General features: G+C 37.2%; 1 protein-coding gene across 10 annotated transcripts in view; it reads right to left on the bottom strand.

Moving 5' to 3' along the window:
- AFF2 (ALF transcription elongation factor 2) overlaps positions 1-25,513 on the bottom strand; it is a 489,532-nt gene that overhangs the window by 127,596 nt on the left and 336,423 nt on the right. For 8 of the 10 annotated variants that reach the window (XM_055375547.2, XM_004064980.5, XM_055375548.2 and 5 more), the window contains 2 exons: positions 23,070-23,106; positions 22,656-22,689 (listed from right to left, as the gene is read on the bottom strand). In XM_055375547.2, the coding sequence (XP_055231522.1) occupies positions 22,656-22,689; positions 23,070-23,106 (71 nt within the window). Of the gene's footprint in view, positions 1-22,637; positions 22,690-23,069; positions 23,107-25,513 lie in introns of all 10 variants that reach the window. The other 2 variants (XM_055375542.2, XM_055375546.2) reach the window with 1 other exon arrangement.

The raw sequence follows: 25,513 nt of genomic DNA, 5'->3' as shown, positions 1-25,513 counted from the left end.
GGGAGACCCACGCCTCTTGCCTACCCTATGTTCTACACTCTGCCTCATTTTTTAAAGTAATGTATTGTTACCCAGATAAATGGTCTTTGTTTTGTCTTTAAAAAAAAATCCTGGTGGGGTAAAGGCCAGTGTAAAATGGCTTCTTTTTAATTGAACCTATTCTGTGTACACAGTGTGTCCATAAAAGCGCCTCCATCATTAGGGTTTGGTGATGCAAATGAGGGTGCCCCCGCTGTTTCTTTCTCCCTTTATAAAGTGCCCTTTCAATCAATGTTTGGGACAGGACAAGAACCTTGTGACTGCAGCTTGTTTTATTCTGTGTGGCCACAAGAGGACTTTCATTCATTCTAGGGCAGCTTTATAATGACATATTATCACAGACAGTACCCAGGCTATTCTTTCTACTGCAAAGTACGTGGTAGGTTTTCTGAATTCACCACAGACTAGGAAAGCCATTTTATCTGGCAATGATGCCTTTAATTCAGGCATTTCTCTGAATTCCATTATGAAGCCTTTGTCCTTTCACTTCAAAGTAAACAAACACACTCATTGATCTTTAGAGGGCTATCAAATTTTACTGTAAAACACATTATTGCCATATCATTTTCTTCAGTTCTCTAATAAAGTTATTTCACATTATTCAATTTGTGACCTGCCTTGTACAGTGAAATGTCATGAGTCTTCTTAGAGTGACTTAGAGTCTCACAAGAACTAGAAAAATAAATTTATTTAAAACATGATGGAGTTCTGGCTGCTAACACATTATAAATTGCTCGATTTTAAATGTCTGAACTGGGCATGCTTAAAATACAAGGGCATATTTCATCAACGTTTATACAATTTTTCAGTCGACTTTTCCCAGCGTTTCACTCATCATCAGATGAGAGAGAGCTTGTCAGGAAAAATTACAGTTAATGGTAGTTAATGGCGGCTAAATTCAATGTTCTTGTTTTTATTTTGTTTTACACTTGCTGGAAATAATGAAAGTATTACATGAACAACCCTTATGCTGCTTGCAAAAACACGTCCAGTTCCAGTGGTAGGTAACAAAAAGCTTTATCAGACTTATAAAACAATCTATGTAAATGTATTTTTATGTTTTATTTCATTCTAGCCATTAGCTAGCCTGAGCTAGGAAGTAATTCTATGATATATCTCACAGCAGCGATTCGCTGTACTATGCCAAATTAATCTGCATAAATCTACCTGTTTCTAGGACACTAGAATGGAGTTCATGGGAAAAAAATCTGTTTATATGGTTGTGTTTGTGGAATTTGGGGGAAAGTCAAGCCATTGGGCTTCACCTCAAATAGCAAGGCTCTCCTGCCCAAAAGAAATGCCTGTTACCTATATTAACCATACCACCAACAAAACTGCTAGTTATCCATTGCTAAAACAGAAGTTACAGAGGCAGAGAAGCCTTTCCACCTTTCAGCTAATCTCAAGTCACTGAGTTGGATCTCCAACCAGTTGGAGGAGAATATTCTGTTGAAAATCGTGTCAGTTAACCATTTGAAGCCAATACACTCTGGGCTTTCAGGGTAAGTCAACTGGCAGAGTCAAACTCAACGATTATGCCACTTCTCTTTGAGTTAAATATCTCTCATCAGCCACGCACCAAATGATGACGACTTGCTCACAGTACACTGAGGCTTACCAATGAACACGCAGTGCCACATCAGGGCATCTTTGAGCCCTAGTTTCATACTGGTTAATTGATTTTTCTCTTGGCTTTCATCAGAATTTGGGGAGAAAAGCAAATTAAGGACCTTTCTACCCAAAGCCAGGTCCACCTGAGGTGGATTTGTCAGCAGAATTTTATCTTACAGCAAACATAAGAATCTTCTGACTTCTAAGAATTTAATTTATCTTCTCTTTGTAGATGAAAATATACATTTCTTCACACACTGCTACCTGGATTCCTAGCATTGTTCCCACCCTACCCATTTTCTCCCTGTGGACAAATAAAATTGCAACAGCAAGAGAAGGCTCAACTAACAGTGAAAAGCATCCCTATAAAATGATTACCTCAATTTTACAAGATAAGCCAGGTATCTCTACTTACTCTTGGTATTTCCTCAAAGAATAACCATAAATCTAGACTTGGAATACCCACCGGAAGTTTACTAGTATTCCTTTAAATGCCCTTGAAAAAGTACATGTTGCTACTGCCTGGATAATGTTTCAATCTGAGGTTCCCCAGACCTCAGTGAATAGGCAATCAATCAGCCAGATTTTGCAAACATTAAATAAAGTTGAATGGCCACTTCATAGTGCAGGTAACCAAGATAATGGAAAGTGAGTTTAGCTAGATGAGGTGTGAGACCATCAGCCACTTTTCTCCAGCAACTTCCAACCTCAAGGAGAGTACAGTCTTGTAAACTGTACTTTTGTACCAGCCTCTCAGCATTTTGCATTTTCATCTTTGGTATTTTCTGTAGATAGGATAGTTCTTCTATTGTCAAGTTTCTAAATTTAACCCTACCCAGTTCGCTGAGAAAAAATATTTTCAAATCACGTCTCTAACACCATACATAAAATAAACAAAAGTAATGATTAATGAGAAACTCTAAAGTAAAATGTTAATTCCAGAAAGAAAAATTTCAATATTTGTCTTCATAGATATGATAAGGTAGCTGTTACAATATAGTCCAAATACAATCACTGAGCCATCTCCCTCTGTACAAATTCCAAACATGCGTATTATAAATATTAAGTATATACCAGAAATAAATATTAAAAAATATGTAATTGGTGAGGGAAGAAAGAGTCAACTAATTGGAGCTCATATCCGCTACCCAATAATATTTTGGGTGTTTTCATATTCAATCAACTAATTATCTGCTATCAAGCTTCAGATAATGTGAATGAGATAAGAAATAATGAAAATTATAAATTGCTTGTGTATTCATTGTTGTAAAATGTGTTCAATACTAATGTTTAAGTCAATAAAGTAATTAAAATGATAATTAAATGAAGTACTGTGTACACAGAAACGTATTTGCTTTAAGTGTGTAGATCAGAAAACCAGAAATTCTAGTTCTTGCCAGTTTAACTATGTACCAAATGCTTCTCATAATAGATCAGTTATCAAGAAAGTGCTTAAATAAAGGACACATTCTTGGCCTTGTTGAAAATATAATTTGGCTGTTTTGGAGGGACTATATCAGCTCTGGATTACTGGTGTTAATAGAGCCAAGCAGTGCACAGAAAATGAGGGCATAATGGGAAGTCCTTTCCTTTAGACTCTGGATTGTGTATAATGCATCACCTCCTCCCATCATTTTTTAAAAAATATCTTCTTAATTGCATTTTTTCTCAGTCTAATGTTATGCGTGTTTGCATTCTCAAAACACATTCCCACAGAGGGCAGGGGAAGGCAGCCCAGAGCTGGGCTGGGTGGCCTCAACAAGCCAGCTAGGGAAGACACAGTCTGAAGTGGACGATCCACATGCTTAGATTTGAGAGTTGACTTCATTACTGCATTTTCAATAACACTAGCATTCAGAATGGTCTCGAAAGTCACCCGGATAATAGGACTATTATCTCTCTTGGCAATATTTAATAAAAAGCTCTTAAGCACATCCAGTCCCTGGTTTTATAAAACATGGCAGCAAATTATCTCCCAAGAATGTTCAGTGAGTATGCAGTGTTTTTGTCTCTATTCAGCCAGCTTTTCTCTTCACAGTGAAGGAAGATGATCCCAGCCAGCCACCCCAGAGACAACTTACAGTTGCAGGTGGTCTGAGGGGGGGGGGGGAAACAGACAAAAGGCTCCTCACAAAAGAAATCTGGGTGAAAGTTGGTGGAATTTCAGAACACCCTCCATATTATCAATACAAAAATAAAGCCCCCATAATTTTGAAATACAAATTATCTGTAATTTCACTAAGCTGCCTATAAGGGATATTTGATTTAAAATGTATTTTCAGATGTGGCGGGGCAACTGGAGTAAAGGTGGAGTGAAGATGGCAAGATAAAAGATAATGAGCATCGATACTCCAGGTAGATATTGAAGCTGAGTCTACCTATGCACAAAGAACTCTATAATGGTGTAGTTATCTAGATTGGAGAGGCCCAAATTATTCCACATCATGTTGGTAGAGATTCTGGGAAAAAAAATTCTATAGCCAAGTTAGTTTGAAAAACACTTCATATTCTACACCCCTCTTGTAGAAACACAGTGAACATTTGCATATTAAAGGCTCAAAGAATTCCTACAATGAAAAGACTTGTTAGTTTTTTTAACCCGCTGTTTCCCAAATATGTTGGATCATATAATTCCCTTTTTTGCTGAATACCAATTAATATTTCATAGTAACTATTTCATGATAAAGGATTTAGAAAAAGAGAATCTAAATATTTCACACTTAAAATAATTTTGCCTCACACACACACATAATTGATAGAAAAATGAAGTTATTTTCTTTTCCTCTGATTTTATTTGCCTCAACTATTCACATCATTTGCATGGCATAAATAAGACCATATAGCCTAAGCTTCCAAGGAAAGTTGTCTGATATTAATAAGTAACTTTTAAAAAAGCACAGCAGCAACACAATTTTCAATTAGAAGATGAGAGTCAGTATACTCAATTTCTCAAAATAATCACTTAGTGACACATACATGATTCTCCCACTGACCTGCTTGGTGGCCACAAATAAACACAATTGGATCTTTTCTTTTTAAATCTTAGAAGCTCAATTTGTTCTCAGAAATTATCTGAGAAAATTACATTTTTTAAAAAGTCTGAAATTAATGCTTTATAAATAAAAGACCCAGGATTAACTCTGTACAACCACTTCAGAATTACCTTATGTAAAACCTTCAAAGTTGAATTCCATGGGAAAGTTAAAAAAATGTGTTTACTCAAGCTGTTGGGGTGAAGCCTTAACTGCTTAGATATATTTTAGGGGCTGCTATTTCTATGCAGAAAAAAAGTGACTTCCCCTAATAAAGTTTCTTAGGAGAGTAGAAAAGCCATATAATGTCAATTTACATATTGCTGTAAATGTTCCTGTGTGGTTTCACTCCCACCCTAACAAAGATTAAACACATTTGTTTTAAAAAGCAAAGCCAGCCAGCACACTATTTAAAATACTACAGTGAAAGCAGGGAGGTGCGTCTTCTGTATTCAAGATGTGCTTATAGTTTCTGGATGCACAGATCTCAAATGATGCTGCGCAGCTCAGCCCTAGCTCTTTTCCAGCGTCATTTTGCTCTATTCAAAATGATGATTCCACGTAACATTTTCACATGGGTTGCCAGGGTTCTTTAGAGAATTCATGTTCTGTGAGGTGCTACACCACACTTCCAGTTACTGATCTGTCCATTTTACCTTGGCTGTGAATATTGTGCAAACAAAGGTTACATTCCTTTTCAAATGTTATGCAAACTGATCTAATTTTCTCAATTTATTGTTAGATTTTCAGCTCATGGAATGTGTCTGTGAACCAGACAAATTTAAGGGGAAAGAAGGGACTCAAGGATTAGATTCCCATGAGAACAAGAACAAGGCCGTATTTGATCGGCTGCTGCTGAAATACGGCATTTTGATAATCAAGAATGAGCTTTACAGAATTAGCTTTTAGGCAGCCAGTGGCATCTCCATCTCAACTTGTGTTAGCAAAATCTGCTGGACTATAAATAGTTAATATTAAAGACAAGCAAACTATAAACCATCGACTTAAATTTTTTAAAAAAATACTTCTCCTTTTTTATCCTATACAAGTAAGCATCACTTGGCACCATAGATTTGTTACTGGAAAGTGCATGGGATAGCATTAGGAGAAATACCTAATGTAAATGATGAGTTGATGGGTGCAGCAAACCAACATGGCACATGTATACCTATGCATCAAACCTGCACATTGTGCACATGTACCCTAGAACTTACAGTATAATAAAAAAATAAATCAATTAATTAAAAAAGAATAAATGACATAAAACAGGTAAAGAGCTTAGAATACTGCTTGGCATGTCAGATGCGCTATATAGTGTTTTTACTTTTTAATTAAATATTTTAATTTTCAATTATACATTTTAATAATTTTTAAACAAATATTTGTCTACATTTGTTTTTCTGTTTTTATTTTATTCTTCATAAAAACTTAATTTTTATTCATACAAACTTTCATTTCATTGTATGTAGGAAAATTCCATTTGTTTATAGAAACATGGCATCTTTTTCAATACAAATGTTATATTTCAGTTGTTTATAGTTATTCATCTTTTAGAACTTCTGGATTTCTGACTTAATTAAGAAGGACCCTCTCCCCTAGATTGTAGAAACAGAGTTCCAAGAATTTTTACTAAAGGTATTTTCATTATTGTTGTTTTATATTTTATATTTGTATCTTTTTTAACTTTTATTTTAATTTCAGGGGTACAAGTGCAGGTTTGTTACGTAGGTAAACTCCTGTCATGGGGGTTTATTGTACAGATTATTTAATCATCCAGATATTAAGCCCAGTAACCATTAGTTATTTTTTCTCATTCTCTTCCTACTTTAATATATTTAAATGTGATAGGAAACTACCTTTGTTTTCTTCTAAATGGAGATCTAGTAGTGCCAGTATCATCATTACATATCAATTTTTTTCTCTTTGAATCAATGTAATGCTGTTGTTACATATTACATACATATATAGGGAGAGAGATTGAATTGTCTCTTCTGTTGATCTAGTATCTATTTTCATACTAATAATGTATTGATTTTATTAAAGCGGATTGTAGTTTTTTCATATATCTAGTAATGAAAATCTTTTCTACTGTTCTTTCTTTTCATTTACTATGGTTGAGCATTTACCCTTTTAGTATATGAACTATACAATAATTTGTCTCATGCCAAAAAGAATCATTTTGAGGAATTCTAATTGGAATTGCATTATAAATTAATTTTGGGAGAAATAACACTATAACACTTCTGCTATGAGAACATATATACCTTTCTAGTTCTTTCAAACCTTGTTTATGTACTTCGGTGTTATTTTATAGTTTTTTAATGTAAATCCATATAACTGTTGTGAATGAAGTGGGGTTTTCTTGCATCTCCATTTCCAAGTACTTATTATTAGTTTGAACAAAATGTATTGATATTTGTATGTTGTACATTATAATATTGTGTATTAATTAGAAAAAATACTTTTGCTTTTTTATCCCATACAAGTAAGCATCACATGGCACAATAGATTTGTTACTGGAAAGTGCATGTAAATTGATGTTTTGAAAATCAAACCATATTGTAAATGCATGAGATGAGCTTACTATTTAGAGGGAAACTATGGAGAATCATTTTCAAAGTGAAGGATTCTTTTTAAGGGTGAAAAACTACCTTTTTATCTGTTTGGAAATATATGCTAGAATTTTTGTGAGAGGTTTGCTTCAAGTGGGAAAATATCTATATATGATTTTCTTTTTATCTCCCATGTAAAATTGTGTATTATAATCATTCAGTAATAACCATCATGCAGCCAAACTACACCATAATAGGGTGGGCATGTGAATGTGCATTTTCTCTGTTTTCTCATTATGGGAGACTGTCATGATTCATCCACTTTACCCCTTGCTTTCCTTTTAAGAGGAGAAGCTATTGAAATTCTATTTATAAGAAACGTTGCTTTGAAATCTTTCCACATGTATCCCATTTACATTATTGGAATTAGACTAAAAAAAGAGTTTTATACCACAGGTTCAAATCTGGGAAATTATTTAATGGCTTTAAACCAGATATGTTTTGAAATGCTTTGATGTGCATAATGAACTGCCTTATCATCTCCCCTCTCTTCTCATCCTAATCTCATCAAACTTTTTAATATGGAATTAAAAGACAACAAACCTGAATTGAAACATAATTTGAAAAGTCAAGTTACTTTAGTTGAGATCTAAAATTTAAGCAAGAGCATTGGAGGGTTGAAAGCTTAGGAACACCTCCTATTATTCTATAATTTTTGAACAGGTTTCTAGGAGTTTTGCATAAAACCTTATGTAAAGAATGGTTTTCAAGAGAGTTGCTCTTCCACAGAGGTAGTCTCTTAACTTGGATAAATCATGTTGTTCAGAGAAAGATCTCTCTCTGAAAAACAAAAATCAGTGTATTTATATCCACATAAGTACTCATTTGACCTGCAGTTTCAGGCTTTTATAATAAAAGTGCCAGTAGCAAACACAATGAGTATGAAATGCTAAATTATATGAAAAATTGGAAAGCTGTAACTGAACTTCTTTTAATTCTATTTTATAAAGTTAATTTATGTTGCATTCAGAATCAAATTGCTAAAGACATTTCTTTGCTCAGAACTGTTATCTTCTACAACTATTTTAGACCCTCACTTAATATACCACTTAGTTAAATTCCTTACAGTGTACATTTTAGAAAGGGAAGAAAAAATGATTAGTCTATTGGGCCTGAAGAAAGTATTCTTTAAAAAACACACAAATATTTTTAAACAGTGCATATGTACTTTATGGCATTACTCTCTTTTTTTTTTTTTTTTTTTGAGACGGAGTCTTGCTCTGTCGCCCAGGCTGGAGTGCAGTGGCGCGATCTCGGCTCACTGCAAGCTCCGCCTCCCGGGTTCACGCCATTCTCCTGCCTCAGCCTCCAGCGTAGCTGGCACTACAGGCGCCCGCCACCACGCCCGGCTAATTTTTTGTATTTTTTAGTAGAGACGGGGTTTCACTGTGTTAGCCAGGATGGTCTCGATCTCCTGACCTCGTGATCCGCCCGCCTCGGCCTCCCAAAGTGCTGGGATTACAGGCGTGAGCCACCGCGCCCGGCCGGCATTACTCTCTTAACTTAGTGCTTAGGAGTATGGGAAACAGTACCTTGGTGAATTATTTTTCATAGTTCACTCAGCAATATGTTTACTAAGCCACTGTTACAACTATGCACTTATATATTTTGATATACAGTGTATTCTACATTAGTGTGTCTTCTGAGATTCCATTCCTACTCTTAAAACCAATTTAAACGTTATTTTACCTTCCCTCCTAGCAAAAATAAGGTTAATTCTCAAGGGTTAATAGTCAAGCCTTATCATAATTAAAGGCAGAGTCTGAAGTGTCTTTTTAGACCAAGGAAACAGAAGTAGATATGCAGCAACAGGAACAATTTGCCCAGGCAAGGGAATGGAATGTTTATTTCACAGAATGGCAGAGGCTATTCCATGAAATTTTATGGACATGTTTTCTTATTCAGACGACTTCCTTTATGCATGCAAAAACTGGGAATAAAGAAAAGAATTTGTTCCACCTGATTAGAAAATTGACAACATGCTTGTTATATATTTCAAAAGCAGTTTTTCATATATATGTGAACCACAGAATTAAAAATTATGACTCAGCAAATTATCCCAGTGGTGATTTTACAAAATGTGAGAGGATGTTTTGGGACTCAGGAGCAGAGAATATCTCTGGCCAAATTCCTGTCCTCCATTGTTTCCTTCCTCTTGTATTCTTGTATTTGCTGCACTACCTCTGAGGAGGTGGTGCCATTTCCCAAGACAATCAAGTCCAGCTGGACTCTGAGATTGGAGAGTCCATGGGTAGGCAGGAGGGCCAGGGTTAAGGGGTCTCTTGCTGGAGTCAACCAGACATAAGTTCAAGTAATGAATCCATCATTACTGGCTATAAAAATTTAGCTTCAAGTCATGAAACCCAGTTCTTCATTTGTAAAATGTGGGTAATGGTAGTGCCTACATCTCACTGGGTTGTAAATAGTCAATTAGCTAGTGGATATAAAACACTCAGCATAGTGCTTGGCACTTAATAAGTCCTAGCTTTTATTTTTAGAAATAACTACAAACTAAGAGTACAATTGTGACTGGGATAAGATGCTGTGTTGAGCTCCAAGAACGAGAAGACTGTGCCTAGTACCAAATATGTATACATTTAAGACGTTCTAGCCATTCTTTGTTTTTATCCTCTGGGACTGGGGTAGGCAGGTGAGCCGAGGAAATGTTCAATGTAGTCCAGGTTTGCTCTTTCTGGAGAGGTCTTTCTCCAACTGGAGACCTCTGGGACAAGTCAGGGAATAGAGTGAAAGGCTTCCCAAGTGCCTGAAGATTGGAATGTAGTACAAACAGCACTCACTCAAAAGACTCAGTGATCATGACCGCAATAATCATGAACATGACTAATAAAAGTGTTTATCAAAAAATTCCTATGTACCAGGCACTGTGATAAGCACTTCAATCATTTAATCGTATCATGTAGGTGCTATTACTACTCACCATTTTACAGATGAGGAAACTGAGTGATAGAGAGGTTAAGTAACTTGACCAAGATCACATGGCTAAAAGAGGGTGGAGCTGGGATTTGAACCCAGCCATTCCAGCTACAGAGCCTGTCCACTTCAAGTTCTGCATTGTATTTGCTTTCCAGCCACATACATATGAGCACACATATGCACACATGCATGCATTTATATTTCTTCTTACGATACTACTTTTAAAATATGGATTAACAAATATAAGAATACAATATTTAAAAAAAAAGTTACTTCAGAGCAAGTGACACCTTCTGGATCATTCTTTCACTTTACACTGAAGAATATTTTCTGGTTATCTGTTATATAGTAGGTTCTTCCTGTACCGGCTGCTGAAGAAATAGAGGAGTGGATACCACCCCTTCCACTCAGGTAAATAGATTTGTGAAACTATTATGTTCAGGAGAGTCAAACATCCTGCTACCTGTGGTTCCACAGTCCTCACAGGTAGAAGACTGGTGATATGTCTTTGTTGGGCTTTCATGGGCATTGCTTGGGTTTGGAAGTATATCACAATTCAGTCATCACTATCACAGTCTCCTTAGTACCCACGCTGACCAAACCAAAATGAAGAGACTCGCAAATGAGGTGAGAGGCGATTCCACCCAAAGTCTTTAGATAGAACTACCCCTCAAGGTACTGTCCCACCACTAGGTGGTGAGAATTCCTATGGCTCCACATCCCTCAGTCCCAACTACTTGATATTGTCCAACAGATTTAATATTTGATATCTGTTGTGTGCAAAATAGTATACCAACATTCTCAGAGTGAGAACATCACTTTTGGTCTGAAATTTTTGAGACCTTCAGAGAGTTAAAGAGTCATTTTCTATGTGTGGCATTAGAAGCACAAATCAAAATCCTTTTATAAGAATGTCGAAAAAAATAGAAAAGAAAAAGGCCCAATAACAACAACAACAAAAGTCCTGTTATGGAAACACAGATACAGCCACAACTAATTATAAAGCCAGACACACCGTGATGTGCTTGCCTTGGGAAAGACATGCACAAAGGAATTCCTGAAATTGCAAGTGCCATTCACCCTCATGTTCCTGAAAGCCAAGAGACCCTATGTTGCTTGTTTCATTTCCCTGGCTCTGGGAGCATCAATATGATTTCAGCTTTTATGCCACTAAGCAAATCAGTGACTGCTGGCCCTCTTGATCTGAAAGTCTGTCATGCGGCTGCTCTGCATTCCCCAACTTCCCAGAAGCCTAGGCACAGAAATCTGTGGTTTGAAAGAGGTTGCCATTTGGACCCTGGGGCCACTGGGGTTTTTCTGGGATAGATCCCCAGCAGTATCTTCTCTCAGTATCGTTACATCTTTACTGTGTATCTTGGCTTCTTGCCACCGTGAATACTGAGTATCACATTTCTTTCTGAATAGCATAAATTGAGCTGAAGTTGATTTAAATTTCATGCAGAAAACAGCTCTGCTTCGAACTACAGCCATTTTTGTGTTAAAAATCCATCAAGATATAATCTTTCTGTCCCTCCTCCCCAAGACACACAAACTCTTTCTAGCAGATGGGAAAGGCAGATTATTTCAATTAAGAGGCTGTCGCTGACAACTGTATGCAACCTTTCTTCAAAGTTCATGGCAGCAGTGCACTTTTACATTTCTTAGTGACTCTGTCAGGATCTAATTTTCAAGGTACGGTTACCATAGTAGCAACCTGAAATTTTAATCCAGTAGTAAAGGGCAACACAGGTCACCCAGTTTCAGGCCCTCTTCAATATCAAAATTTTAAAGCGCTGCATAAAAACATGAAGATAAAGGGTAGACCTAGTCCCAAATCCCATTCTCTAAGACAGTGAGATTGTAAAACGTATGAGATTTTTCTAAAGTTTTCAAATTCTTCTACAAGTGCTAAAACTATTACTAAATTGAACAATGTTTCCTTGGGTATAATTGAGTGGAAAAATGCAGTCACTCTTCTCAGCAGCATGAAACATCCAGAAACATGCTGGGGATATCTAATTAGGAGAGGAGTGGCACACATAGTTATTGATTTTAAGTCTATCGCTCTCTGACAGCATTGGCAGTTGATCTTTTGATTTAAACTGCATTGGCAGAACACTTTTGAAAAATAATGGCCAAGATTAGCAAAAATAGCACTCAACTAGGAGTCAGGAAACAGGACTGAGCTTTGGCAACACTATTACCTGTGTGAGCTGGGACGCCTCACTTAGGTCACCTGGGCATGACTTTCCTCACTTCTAACATGGAAAGAGAACCAATGAGAGCAGGTGACTGCAAAGCTCATTCATGAGCTCGTCTGTTGACAACACAATTCGCTACAGAGTCTGAGTAATATATCATCTCTCTTTTATTATATGAAGAAACAAAGGCTCAGAAAAGCACCAAATAAATTCATCAAGTCACATGACAGGGGAGTGAGAGCACTGGAACTTAAGCCACTCGGAAATGGATGCCCCACATCTGTGACCTCTCTAGGACAATAATGGCTCCCTTCCTTGTCTCCTTGCTCCAGAAATTGAGTGAAGACCAAACCTAAAAGATTTAACAATATAACAATATATATTATGTGTTATATAACAGTATGTGTAGAAAACACATAATGCCAAAGAACTAGAAAGTAGTAGTATTATTAAGATTATTTTGTTATTTTTCCTTCGTATTTAACAATTAATAAGAGTTCAATTGAAACTTTATGTGGGTGAGGCAAACAGGGTATTAAAAAAGGTTTGAATTTTGTAATCCAAGAATCCTGGAGTGAAATTTCATCTCCCTCAACAACTAGCTGTGTGATCTTGAGCAAGTCATTTAACTGTTCTGGGACGAAATTTCCTTCTCCATAAAATCAGTTTAATCTTATCAACCTCTCAGAGACACTATGAGCCTAGAAGGTGATTAAACAAGTGAACCAGTGAAATTGCACAGTGGAAAGAGCACCAAGCAGGCCTGACTTCAAATATGACTACCAGCATTGGCTGTGCAGTCACAGGTGTTTGGCATTCTCTCTGAGCCCTTGAGATTACAATCCTGGGAGCGATGATAGTGGTGACGATGGCGATGGAGATAGCGAAATCTATCTCACAAGGTTGCTGTGAGCATGAAATAGCTGATGCTTATAAAATGTTTCATGGTGCCAGGTATATAGTAGGTGCCAAAAGTGGTGGTTGCAATTACCCGAGAATACTGCTCACATCCAGATTGTTTTCTTCGTTTGTTTCTGTACCATGTGATATACAAAAATTATTTTGGAGAAACCTAGAATGACCCTTTCAATTTTTAGATGGCCTGGACAATTTCCATATATTATGAGGAATAGGTACTTTAAAAGATTTTTCTTTTGAAAAATATAAAAATATTCTATGTACTCACACCAGTTAGAATGGCTATTATTTAAAAGTAAAAAAAAAACAAAAACAGCTGCTGGTGAGGTTATGGAGAAAAGGGAACACTTACACACTGCTGGTGGGAGTGTAAATTAGTTCAACCATTGTGGAAAGCAGTATGGTGATTCCTCAAAGAGCTAAAAGCAGAACTACCATTCGACCTAGCAATCTCATTACTGGTTATATACCCAGAGGAATATAAATCATTGTACCATAAAGACACACGCACACATATGTTCACTGCAGCACTATTCACAATACCAAAGTCATGGAATCTACCTAAATGCCCATCAAAGACAGATTGTATAAAGAAAATGTGGCACATACATCCCATGGAATGCTATGCAGCCATATAAAAGAAGGACATCATGTCTTCTGCAGAAACATGGATGGAGCTGGAGGCTATTATCCTTAGCAAACTAGCACAGGAACAGAAAACCAAATACTGCATGTTCTCACTTACAGGTGGAAGCTAAATGTTAAGAACTTATGAACACACAGAATCAAGCGGCAGATACTGGGGTCTACTTGAGAGGAGAAGGTGTGAGGAGGGAGGGGGAGCAGAAAAGATAACTATTGAGTATTGGGCTTTATAACTTGTTGATGAAACAATATGTATAACAAACCCCCGTGTCACATGTACCCCCAAACCTAAAATAAAAGTTAAAAAAAAAGAAAAAAAGAAGAAATAGTCTATGTAGTTACAAAATTGAAATCTCCATCTGGAATTTTTATAAACTGGGCTTCTTATGCCAAAACAAGTAACTCCAGAAATTAGGCAATGGAGCTGTCAGAGTTATAGGTTGCTAAATCGTCAGCTTCTACTCTTCTCTGGATACTTTTTTCTCACTTATTGCTCTCTCAGGGACACTAGAACCTTTGGCAAGGACAAGGCAGTGTACTATGGGGTTGTACTGTAGATCTTCAGTGTCAAAAAACCACAGGGTAGCAAAGAAAATAAATTTTATTCTTTTGGTTTTCAGAAGACCTACCCCAACCCCATCTACTCCATCCCACCTACTCTGTTCCAGTCTTGGCAGCATATTTGTAGATGTCAATCAAATAGCTTTGAGACCTTTTCCTTTTTTGGTCCACATTGTTAAAGTGGGTGGATGAACCACAAAGAAAGGCATTTGTCAGATTCTTCAACTGATTTTACAGCTGTAATTTTGCGTGCATCTGCGGTATCCTACCAACACTGCTCCCTACTCGTCAGTGTAAAATGGAGGGGCTTTAAGCAACTCTGAGAAGGTGTCAACAGCAGACCATTTAAACCTAACATTACCAGTAACGTAATTGTGGTAAAGGATCTGGCTGTTTGTGCGATGCTTGATAGGAGGGAAAAACAAAATGAATAGTTCAGAAGTGGATATTTCTTCTCTTCTACTCCAGTCTCAGTTGCATTTTGTTTGTTTGTTTCTTTATAAATTCTAAGCATAATCCATGGAGCTTGTCTACACTGCTGTTATATGTTCTTCATCTGGGCCTGGGAGACTTGTCAGGACTCTGATGAGTTCTGGTCCTGCAGCCATCTGGGGAATCTGGGGACAAGGCAGCATATTCTGAGAATGCAGAATCCTGGCTTCTAGTCCCAGCCCTTTCCACTCCCTAGGTGGAGGACTTTAGGAAAATCTCTTCCCCTCCCTATGCCTGGTTTCTTTTCAATTGGCTATCTAACAGGAATGCTGTGCCACTCACATGGGCTAATGTATTGTGTGAAAGTGTGTTAAAATTATCATTCACTGTGCACATGAAAAGTATCTCTGATCATAGCACTTTACAATGTAATAACTGAAAAAAGAGTGTGCATATGTCTATGTGTGCATCTCATTAGATCAGACAACATTAGAGTGACCTACTGTTCTGGGATACAGAGCATATGTATGCATGTGTGTGTGTGTGGGGGGGTGTGTTATCACAACATTACATTCAATTATACAACTGAATTTTTTTAAACTTTGGTCCCTTGCTTATTAATTTCAGTGCCTTCCACCAGCATTATTTGCTTCACTCCCAGTTACTGTTTAAAAATGCTGAGAAGAATTTGGAAATATGCCACTGTGGTTGATAACAGATGGGGATATTTTTGAAAATTATTTCACCATGAGGATATAAAGCCACTTTCTAATTATCAAACAAGTTGGTAAGCATGAAAGGCAATGGATGAGTCTCTTATAAAAATAGACCCAAACATTAGTTTTCTCTTCACTTTAATGTGGCACAATGGACATTTCTGAAGGGATATGCCACCAAAATCAATCTTATATGAATTTTATTTTTGTGATGGTCTAAGTCTCTTGCAGGAATAGATCCTTCAGCCTCACTGAAGGGAATATTCTAGAGTCCTGGTGACACAATCTGGATGCAGGCCCTGAGTTGAGGACAGATCTGTCTTCAGTGTCCATGTCAGCATGTGTAGTATATGCAAGACCTAACTCAGTTATAATATTTAGATCTAACACTTTCCCTGTTTTAAACCAAAATGGCATTGCCATTTTGGCTTGCATTGTGGTTAGTCCATTTTGGCCTAATGCCTGGGCAAGATCACACGTGACTGCAAATCAGTAAAGCCACTTCCAAATGACTCATGGGATGGCTTTAGTGTAAGCTAAGAGCATATGTTCTGGAGTCAGTCCTGTTCTGCCTCCCTCTTTGTTACTGTGCCACTTTGAGCAACTCACTCAATGTCTCTGAGCTGGGTTTCTACTTTTGTACACTATAATGATGATGAACCCCACGGGATTGCTTGTAAGGAGAAAAAGTGCATGGGAAGTGCCTGGCACATAGTAGGCACTCAATAAGTATGAGTTAGTTGGGTTGCTGGCATTGTCGGTGCAAGTCTTATCTTCACTAGACCATGAATTCCTTGAGACAATGATGTGCAGTGTTTCACCCTGAGTTACCAGTGTTTTAGCCCAGAGCCTTACATATAGTAGATACTGAATGCATATTTGTTGAAAAAAAAATGAAATCTAGTAGAAAGGAAGCGATGTTTGCCTTTTCCCAGAGAGAAAAGAGAGAAGGAGAGAGAGGGGCGGTCAGGCGGGGGGCGGGGGAGGGGGGGAGAGGGAGAGAGAGAGACATTTACTTTCAATTACAGAGGTGTCTCAAAAGCCATCTGAGATACACAAATCCTATGATAGACTTAGGTCCATGAACACCACCACAAAAATCAGATCTAATCTTTCAACTATGATGGCTGAGCCAACCCATCTTTGTTTTCAGCTTTTGTGATAGAAATGTAAATCTACAGCTCTCTTTGAAGGGAGCCCCCATTTTAGATTTTGGTACCCATCAAGCCCCGGCAGCTTCAGTGCTTCTTGATGCAAACATTCCAAATGCCAATATTGCTTGTTGTCACATTAGCCAATATACAATCCTCAACATAAAATCCTCTTGATGTCTGATTACTCTTCTCAAGGACCACACGCTGATTCATTTCAAACTGTGAATTACCTTTAATTCACAGCTTGAACAGGCTGCCAAATTTTGTTTTCTCTGCTCCCAGGTGGCTGCCCCTGATGCAGTGGAGAACTTCCAAAAATATATTAAGTCCTTAGGAAAATTTGGCAAGCTCAGAGATGCAGGGCATACAAGACAAGTTAAAAGCAAGAGTTGGTATACTTCTTGATTTAAAAACCAAAATGTCTGCAACTAGTAAAGTTACCAAGATTACCAGTTTATCAGGAGAGTTAGTTTGGCTTTTACAAGCCTCAAACTGATTAGCAGTATTTTTAAATTCCAAGTACCAAATCATGTATTCTGATTAAGAATTAATCTGATTAAGAAAATAACAGTCATTTCTTCCTTGCCCCATTACACAGTCACTTTGCTACCAAAATTGCATCCAAGTAGCAGATCAAACATCTACATGGGGAAGAATATATGAAATTGCTAGAAAGTGGGTTATTGCTCTGCAATAATGCATTGCAGTTCTTAAATTTCAAATCAAAATCTCGAAGGAAACATTTCCAGTGATGAAGGCTTTGGTAAAAGGATGGCCAGGGTTGTAATGAATATGAATTGTTTTTTAGCAAAAATATTTTCAAAATTGATCTAAAAATAATTTAATTCCTGTATTGGTTATAGCAATCTGGAAAACATTCTCACAGTCTTTCTATTCTCTTTGGTAATGAAATTTTCATAGCACTTACAGAAAACTTTAGAAATAATGACATTTTCGTTACATAAAACAATTTTGACCCAGTTTTGTGTCATCGAAAACAGAGCGGTATAATTTCTTGTGGGACTACATCCCACCAGGTTGTGGGAATGTTGTGTCCAGGTACAAAAGGAAAACTTTGGCATACTAAATCCCTGAACTTATCAAATCCCGTGAGGAAGGGCAACTCAGCAGGATGAGACAGCTTTGAACTCACAGGGCCCTCAGCCTGCATTCAAACTTTCTCACTGAGGAGCATTATGACTCAGAGGGCTCTTCTGTATGTTTGTAGCCAAAATATCCATTCAAAATAAGTGGGCATGGCCAGTCTGTCTTCCTAATGGACTGTGTACACTTCAGGAGGAAGGACTGTTATTCTAGCTTTACTTTGCTCATCTGTAAGATGGGAATAATTTGGAGCACCTCCACGATGCCTGGCAAGTTTAATAAGGCAATGTACATAAAAGCACCTGGCACCTGTTCTCAACAGCACAATGATTATTATTTGTGTCTGTCATTCCTGTGATAGTATAGTGCCCTTTCTTCCTAACTATTGCTACAATCAAGGATGTCTTCATGTGACATGCATAACAACCACCCACATGTAAACTCAGGCTGGCCTCAACCAATCTGTCTCCATAAGACCTTCCATCAACTCTCTGGATCCAGAGTTTGGATGTTTTAAAACATATAGTTAATACCATAAGTTGGCAAACTGGTTTTATAAAAAAAACAACATTATGGCTATATTAAGATTTTATGGAAACTATCCAGGCATTCTCGACAGCATGGTTTAAAACACAGGAGCTGCTCAGTTAAATGGGGGTCTGGATGGTTTCCACCTGGACATAGTCCAAATGCTAACAACCAAGTTTTACAAAGGAGCTTGATATTTCGAGCTGCCATCTCCTCAACAGTCCTCACAAAACTGAAGTTAAGAACTAACTGGATGAACACCCTTGAGTTCATGGAACCTGCCTGAAAGTCCTTTTCGGGGCAACTTAACATCTTATCTATTCCTATGTATGATGTCCCATAAAAGACCAACAAGGTCATGCATTTGGGAAGGCCACTGAACTGACAGGTAAGTGGCAAGATGTTATAATACACTGGATGAATCAATCCAACTGAACAAAGAAAATCCAAGTTCTTCCCCTTGGTTTCTGTTTTCTCCCTCATTGCTCTTTAATAACTTCATTAAGAAACTACAGGTGGCGGGCACCTGTAGTCCCAGCTACACAGGAGGCTGAGGCAGGAGAATGGCGTGAACCCGGGAGGCGGAGCTTGCAGTGAGCCGAGATCCTGCCACTGCACTCCAGCCTGGGGGACAGAGAGAGACTCTATCTTGGGGAAAAACAAAGAAAAAGAAAAAGAAAGAGAAACTACAAAGCAACACAATGTCTGGTGAGTCCATTCACAGTCTGAATCCTGTCATTGAAATAAAAAGATCTCTTTGAGACAGAATAGACAGCCATGATATTACTGTGTAAACATACAACTCCACAGCCCTGAGAACTACAATTTCACCTTCTTATGCCCACGCTTCACCCTCTTTTTTGGGACAGAGACATTTTTGGGGGAGATTAGAAACTCCGTTTGATTTAGAAGACCTAGGTGGGGCCTGTTCCAAGACTGTAACAGAATCATAGAGGCTGAGGGGTGGGAGACCAACTTCTGGTCTTTTCTCCTCCAGAAAGTATTAATGATTAAAGTTAAATGTATTTTTATGTTGCTAGATTTAATTACTAAAAAGTATAACTGCTTAAATTTGAACACTGACAAGTGTTTGTTGGTGTACCTGCATGTGTAGACACATATACTCATTAATTTGTTTAATTCCCTTTAACAGACTCTGTCTGTATAGTTTAAAATAAAAATAAATTCTCCTGTGATTTAACCTCATATCTTCTGGATACTAGGTCAGTGCTTTCCCCCACAATAACACAACTGACACAAAGGAGGGGATTAAACCTAGGTCTCCAAACTTCCCCAATTCAGTACTCTTGCCTCATAAGCATTCAGAGTTCCAGCTGAAGCAGGTAGGATGTCATGGCATGAATGGACACTGATAAAAAGCACTGTAGGCCAATGCAGTATACTGAGAAGGAAAATACCCAGTTTTCCAAAAAGCCAGTCATATTGTTGGGGTCAGGCTCAGAGACAGCAGTAATTGCCAAAAAGAAAGAGGGAGACTGGCTAGTTGCAAGTTTATACTCAGGCACACTGTGGCCAATGTTTTCAGACCTGGTGCCCATGTGTATAGTCCTTATAAACAATGCATACTCCAATGGAAGATCCGCATTTTGTCAACCAGGGAAAACAGGCCAAGATGAGGAAAAGTAATGAAATGTCCCAGTAATTAAGGGATTCTGTTTTACAAGACTCTAATCTCTCTTTACTGCACTAAGTGTCAGGAGTGTGCTTGGGACACTTTCTGGCCTTGGGTCTTTCCTGCATCACGGCTGACTTACAGGCTGCTTCTCACCAAGGTGCAGGCATTAGCAGTCTGTCTGCACTCAGAATAATCTTAATCACCTGGAGGATTACCCTGCCAAATGGAAAATCCTAGGAGGTGGCTTAAAAAGCACACTGTAGTTAAATGTGGGAGAATGATAGTAATGGCTAAGCCGATAATTTGGAAGCTAAAAATAAAAATAACTTTATTACAATTCTGATCTGTCCTATGTTAAACCCATACCCTACAGTAAGAAGGGAACTTATTGCAGCTAAAATCTGATGGATGGTGCTTGGACTTTAGATCAAACAGACAAAAAGAGAGGAGCTCATTCATAAAATGGACTCAGTGTCTTCTAGTTTTACTGATGCTTCCTATAGAGTATTTTAGTTGTATTGACTACACTATATATTACTGTGCTACGAAGTGCTGTTCTCTGGAAATGCAGCCTCTAACTATAAACCACAATTGACGAGTTTATTTCTGTTAGTTACAAACTACTGAAACATTGCATTCTATGGTATATATGGAAAGCAGCATATTTCACAGTGGGAGCCTAATACTCTTGCTTTAGGAGTAAGATAATTTTACATAGGAAAATATATTTTTATATTTTTTTCAAGTTTGGAAACTTGTGTTGATTTCCTAAATGCATGTGAGAGAGAGAGAGAGAGAGAGAGAGTGTGTGTGTGTGTGTGTGTATGTATGTGTATGTGTGTGAATCTTATTGACTTTTTAATGGGGATGAAGTGAGGCAGGAGTGAAAGCAGGGAGGATTAGATCTATTGTTTCCTAGAATAACAAGGGGGAGGGCAATTCAAAATGTGATTAATGGAAAAGCTAAAATGTACAGCGTCAAAGATGATTTTGATTTTTGTGTTTTCATATAATTCGGTCCTTAAATCGGGATTATGCTTTTATTATCCCCTTCTCTTGTTTTTTCTTGCTTCTTAAAATTGAGAATTCTTGGTTGTTGAAATTGAACTTTGAATTAGAAGGCACAGATCAGTCTAGAAAAGCAAATAAGTGGACCAGTGATGGGGTCAGGGCTTTGGGGCTTTGCTACTGCACTGCACCAAGAACGTAGAAATGCCACTTACTTTCTCAAATCCTCAGTCTATTTGGGAGTCATTCCCAGTTTTTTTATGCAATTATTCATGATCTTCCAAAAGGTGAGCAATTCACTTCAAGTGTGCCATTAGGCCACTTGAATGTCATAAATTATTTCATTTTGAAAAATTCCAAGTATGTGCCTATTACACAAAAAAATCGACTTCCATTTTCTATTATTAGGTATGAAAGAAGTTGTGAGAGAAATAATACTCCCTTGATACTCTCTTGGACAAATGGATATTAGAAAATCTACAATAGTTAATATGAGGAAATTGGTTTCTCCAAACCCCTCCTTCAGTTAGCATTAATAAAAAATGAAGACAGTGCTGAATGAATTGCAGGGCCCTGGCTTCTGAACTTCAACCTACCATCATGTAATATCTTATTCCGGCTCTTCCTGGATGCCCTTGTTTGTCTTTAATATACAGGTTCCTGATGACCTGCAAATAGTGATGTCTTGGGCTGACTGGCCATAGCAATCCACTCAACATTTCATGTCCAATCATGGCTGCTTAGATTCCCTCGTCCATCCTAGTCAGTGGTGACCGAATATTGTGTAAAATAATGTCTTTAGCTGATACTATACAGTGTTTGAACTAGTTAAAATGTGGGAAACAAGCCATCTAGAGATTTATTTTTTCACTGAAATCACAGTTGTTTTCGTATCCCAGGTATTGACCTGGTCTGTATTTACAAACTTAGATAACTTAATGGTGATCTCATTAACTTTTACTGTTATTTACTTATTATGGGTCCTATAATCTGTTTGTATTACTCCAAAATTAATATGCTAAAGTCCTCACCCCCAAGGTGATAGTATTAGGACATGGGTATTTGGGGAGGGGATCATGACATGAGAGTTGAGCCCTCATGAATGGGATTAGTGCCCTTATAAGAGGAGGCCTGAGAGAGACCCCTCACCCCTTCTACCATGTGAGATTAGAGTAAGAAAACAGCTTTCTATGAGGAAATGGTCCCTCACAAGATACCCTTTATGCTGGTGCATTGATCTCAAACTTCTCAGGCTCCAAAACTATGGGAAATAAATTTCTGTTGTTTATAAGCCATGTTGTTTATAGTATTTGTTATAGCAGTCCAAGTAGACTAAGACAATGGGAAATTTGATTCTCCCCCCACCCCAACCAAACTACATATTATTATGAGTCAAGGTTCATAGTTTCAGGAGCAGAGGAGAGAACAAGATTAGATCAGCATTGAGGCACTGTTTCCTTGCCAAATATCCCCAAAAAGGCCTGATTTGGAGATCCAACTACTCACGATTTGAAAGATACTGACTTTGTAGAAGCTCTGGTGGTTGGGTCATTCCACTCTGAAAAGAAAAGATATAAACAATTACTGTTCATGTTCCTACTGTCAAATGATTATTCTGAATTAAATTGATCTCCAAACATGCAGTCCCCCGAGTTACCTTCTTGAGATAAGTAACAGATTAAAAAAAAAAGGGGGGGGGGAACCAGTTAGATATATCACGGGACTGGAAGTCATTATGTTAAGTGAAAAAGGCCAGATACAGAAAGACAAACTTTACATCTTCTCACTTATTTCTGAGAGCTAAAAATTAACAATTAAAATAACTTTTTGTTATTGTTGTTCTTTCATGTTTTAATGATTTTAAGTAGGAAAAAGGAAAAAATGAGGGAGCGGAGGACATGGATGTTTGGACTAAGAAGGATTTTCAAAACCACTTACTTTGTAGGGTGAATCCTGGGGTCAGATGCTGCGATTCCTATAAGGAATAATATATATGACACAAACATTAGTTAAATGATACAAGGAGAGTAAGAGGTATATTAATTATTGCTGAAGATATAGTTGACTAATGCTTGCAAATAGGAAGCTGCTGTTAACAATTCCATTAATTAGGCTTTTGTCTATAGCTCTATTTGAAGGATAAACATTTGCCAGCCAAACCTGCTGCAACATGATCATAACCGCCATTTAATCAAAATTATGCAACATGATCATAACTGCCATTTAATCAAAATTATAAGTAAGACTGGTATCTATTTGGAAATGTGTGTAACATGGGAACAAATGACCCATATGTGTGAAATTGAAGTGTATAATTTCTCACTTAGCTGGAAAACGATGCCTCTAAAAGAATAAAGAGGACTTGGTTCAAACAGATGATCATGTTTTTTGTAAAACTGTAAACAAAATGATAATTAATAGATCTGCCCAGTTTTTCCCTTTTATAGAAACAGATCCAACTTTCTATGACACATGTGCACAGATGTACCTCATTTTATATATAAGAAGTGTTCTTAAAACTACATTGCAAGTCTGTCGAAGTATAGGAAGCAATGTGAAATGTTAGTGGACTGTGTTATTTAAAGGAATTTAAATTTGATTTGAAAGTCACACTATACACAATTCATTCACTGTTTTGAGAAATCCAGATTTGCACATGCTGCCTTGCTTGGAGTGTGGCACACCTGTGTGGATAATGACAAAACTTGAAGGCAAAAGCATTACAGTAACATTCAGGGCACACATGGCACTGTGTGGATGGAAGAGAAATGGTACAAACCGCAATACAGGCATTCCAGAAACTGGAGACAATGAATTCAAGTAAATACAAGAATTAGTTATATCAATCATTGTTCCAAGTAATCTATTTATTAAGCCTAATATTGACCCTCTGTAGATGAAAACTAGGCTCACAGCATTCTTTATCTTTTATAAAAAGTAAGCAAGAACTATAACACTTTGCTTTAATCAAAAGTGAAATTTCCCATCTATTTAGTATGATTCTGTTGCTCAAGAGATTTGTCTTCTGGCAAGATCACCACTCCAGAAGACTACCACAAACTCAACAAGAGGCAGAAAAGGCCTCTTAGAGAAAGAACTGTCTGTCACAAAGCCCATACAGTTTGCTGCTCAGAGGCTTCTGTGCTCTCCCTGGTAGAGAACTGTCTTTTGACAAAGGACTCAAATGATTCCCACTCATTTTCAAATCACAGATGGCAAGGAAGGGGAAATAGTTCTAGAGGCAGAGGCACTGAGAAAATTGACAGGTGAAAACCAATAGCAAAGGAGCCCACAAAAATGACAGAGAAAAGTCTGAACTTAAAAAGCACAAGAATCTACAGTCATTTAATATAGAGGCAAGCATTCCCACCTGTCTTAATAGGCCCTGAGAACATAATTGCAGCATAGTATAATATTACACATACTACAATAACTTACATTCATCATAATATATAAGTTATCAAGAAAGAGTAAAGCATGCTTGATATAATCTTTAAAAGAAGTCAGGAAAATATTAATTACACTTCAAAATAATTTATACTGCATGATTCCTATAGAATAATAACCTTCAGTTATCCAATAATTTTAATTACCCAGAACATCTCATTTTCCAGAGTGTCAAATAAATGACTTGTTAACCATGTATATCTCTGTAACTATATACAAGTATTTTTATCTGTTACTATTTAAGGGATTTCATTACAAAGGTACAGGATGAGTTTGGGCTTGTATACCTCCAGGAAATTAAATGACAAGTTCCAAAGTCAATTAAGCCAAATATCTGATCAGAGAGTAAAACATGCAGGCAGTCTTTGTACTGGTCTTATGCCTGAATTTTTAACCTTCATCCAAATGTTTTGGACTTTACACCTAAACAATCAGTTCTTCCAGACCATCAGTGCAACAATGCATACAGCAAACTGGAAGATTGTATTATTCACTGAATTGGAGTAACTGATATTTATTCTTGATACAATTTTTAATGTGAAACTGAATTTCACACTTCTTTTTACTTTATTTTTTAATTTTTAATTTTTTGGTACATAGTAGGTGTATATGTTTATGAGGTACATATGATGTTTTGATTATTATGCATTGGATTTCACATTTCTTAAACTAGAAATCAAATCAAAACAAATGAAACACCTTTGTATATCACCAAAGTTACTTTACATACATATCCAGCCCCAGTTGGAAATAGCTTGGTTGTAGAAATAATCTGCACAGTTCTCACAGTAATTGTTAATGCACAACAAATAATACAAATTTATTTTAAATTCCTGACTTTGCTTTATGCATTTCTTTCATAGACATGTCATATATGTAATTTTTGCAGTAGAATATAATGATGCCAAGTTCTTTTCACAAACTTATATGAGGTT

Source organism: Gorilla gorilla, chromosome X (genome assembly GCF_029281585.2).
Source record: "Gorilla gorilla gorilla isolate KB3781 chromosome X, NHGRI_mGorGor1-v2.1_pri, whole genome shotgun sequence".
NCBI lineage: Eukaryota > Metazoa > Chordata > Mammalia > Primates > Hominidae > Gorilla > Gorilla gorilla.
Note: the sequence above shows the minus strand (reverse complement) of the source record. Positions and strands in the feature narration are given on the sequence as shown.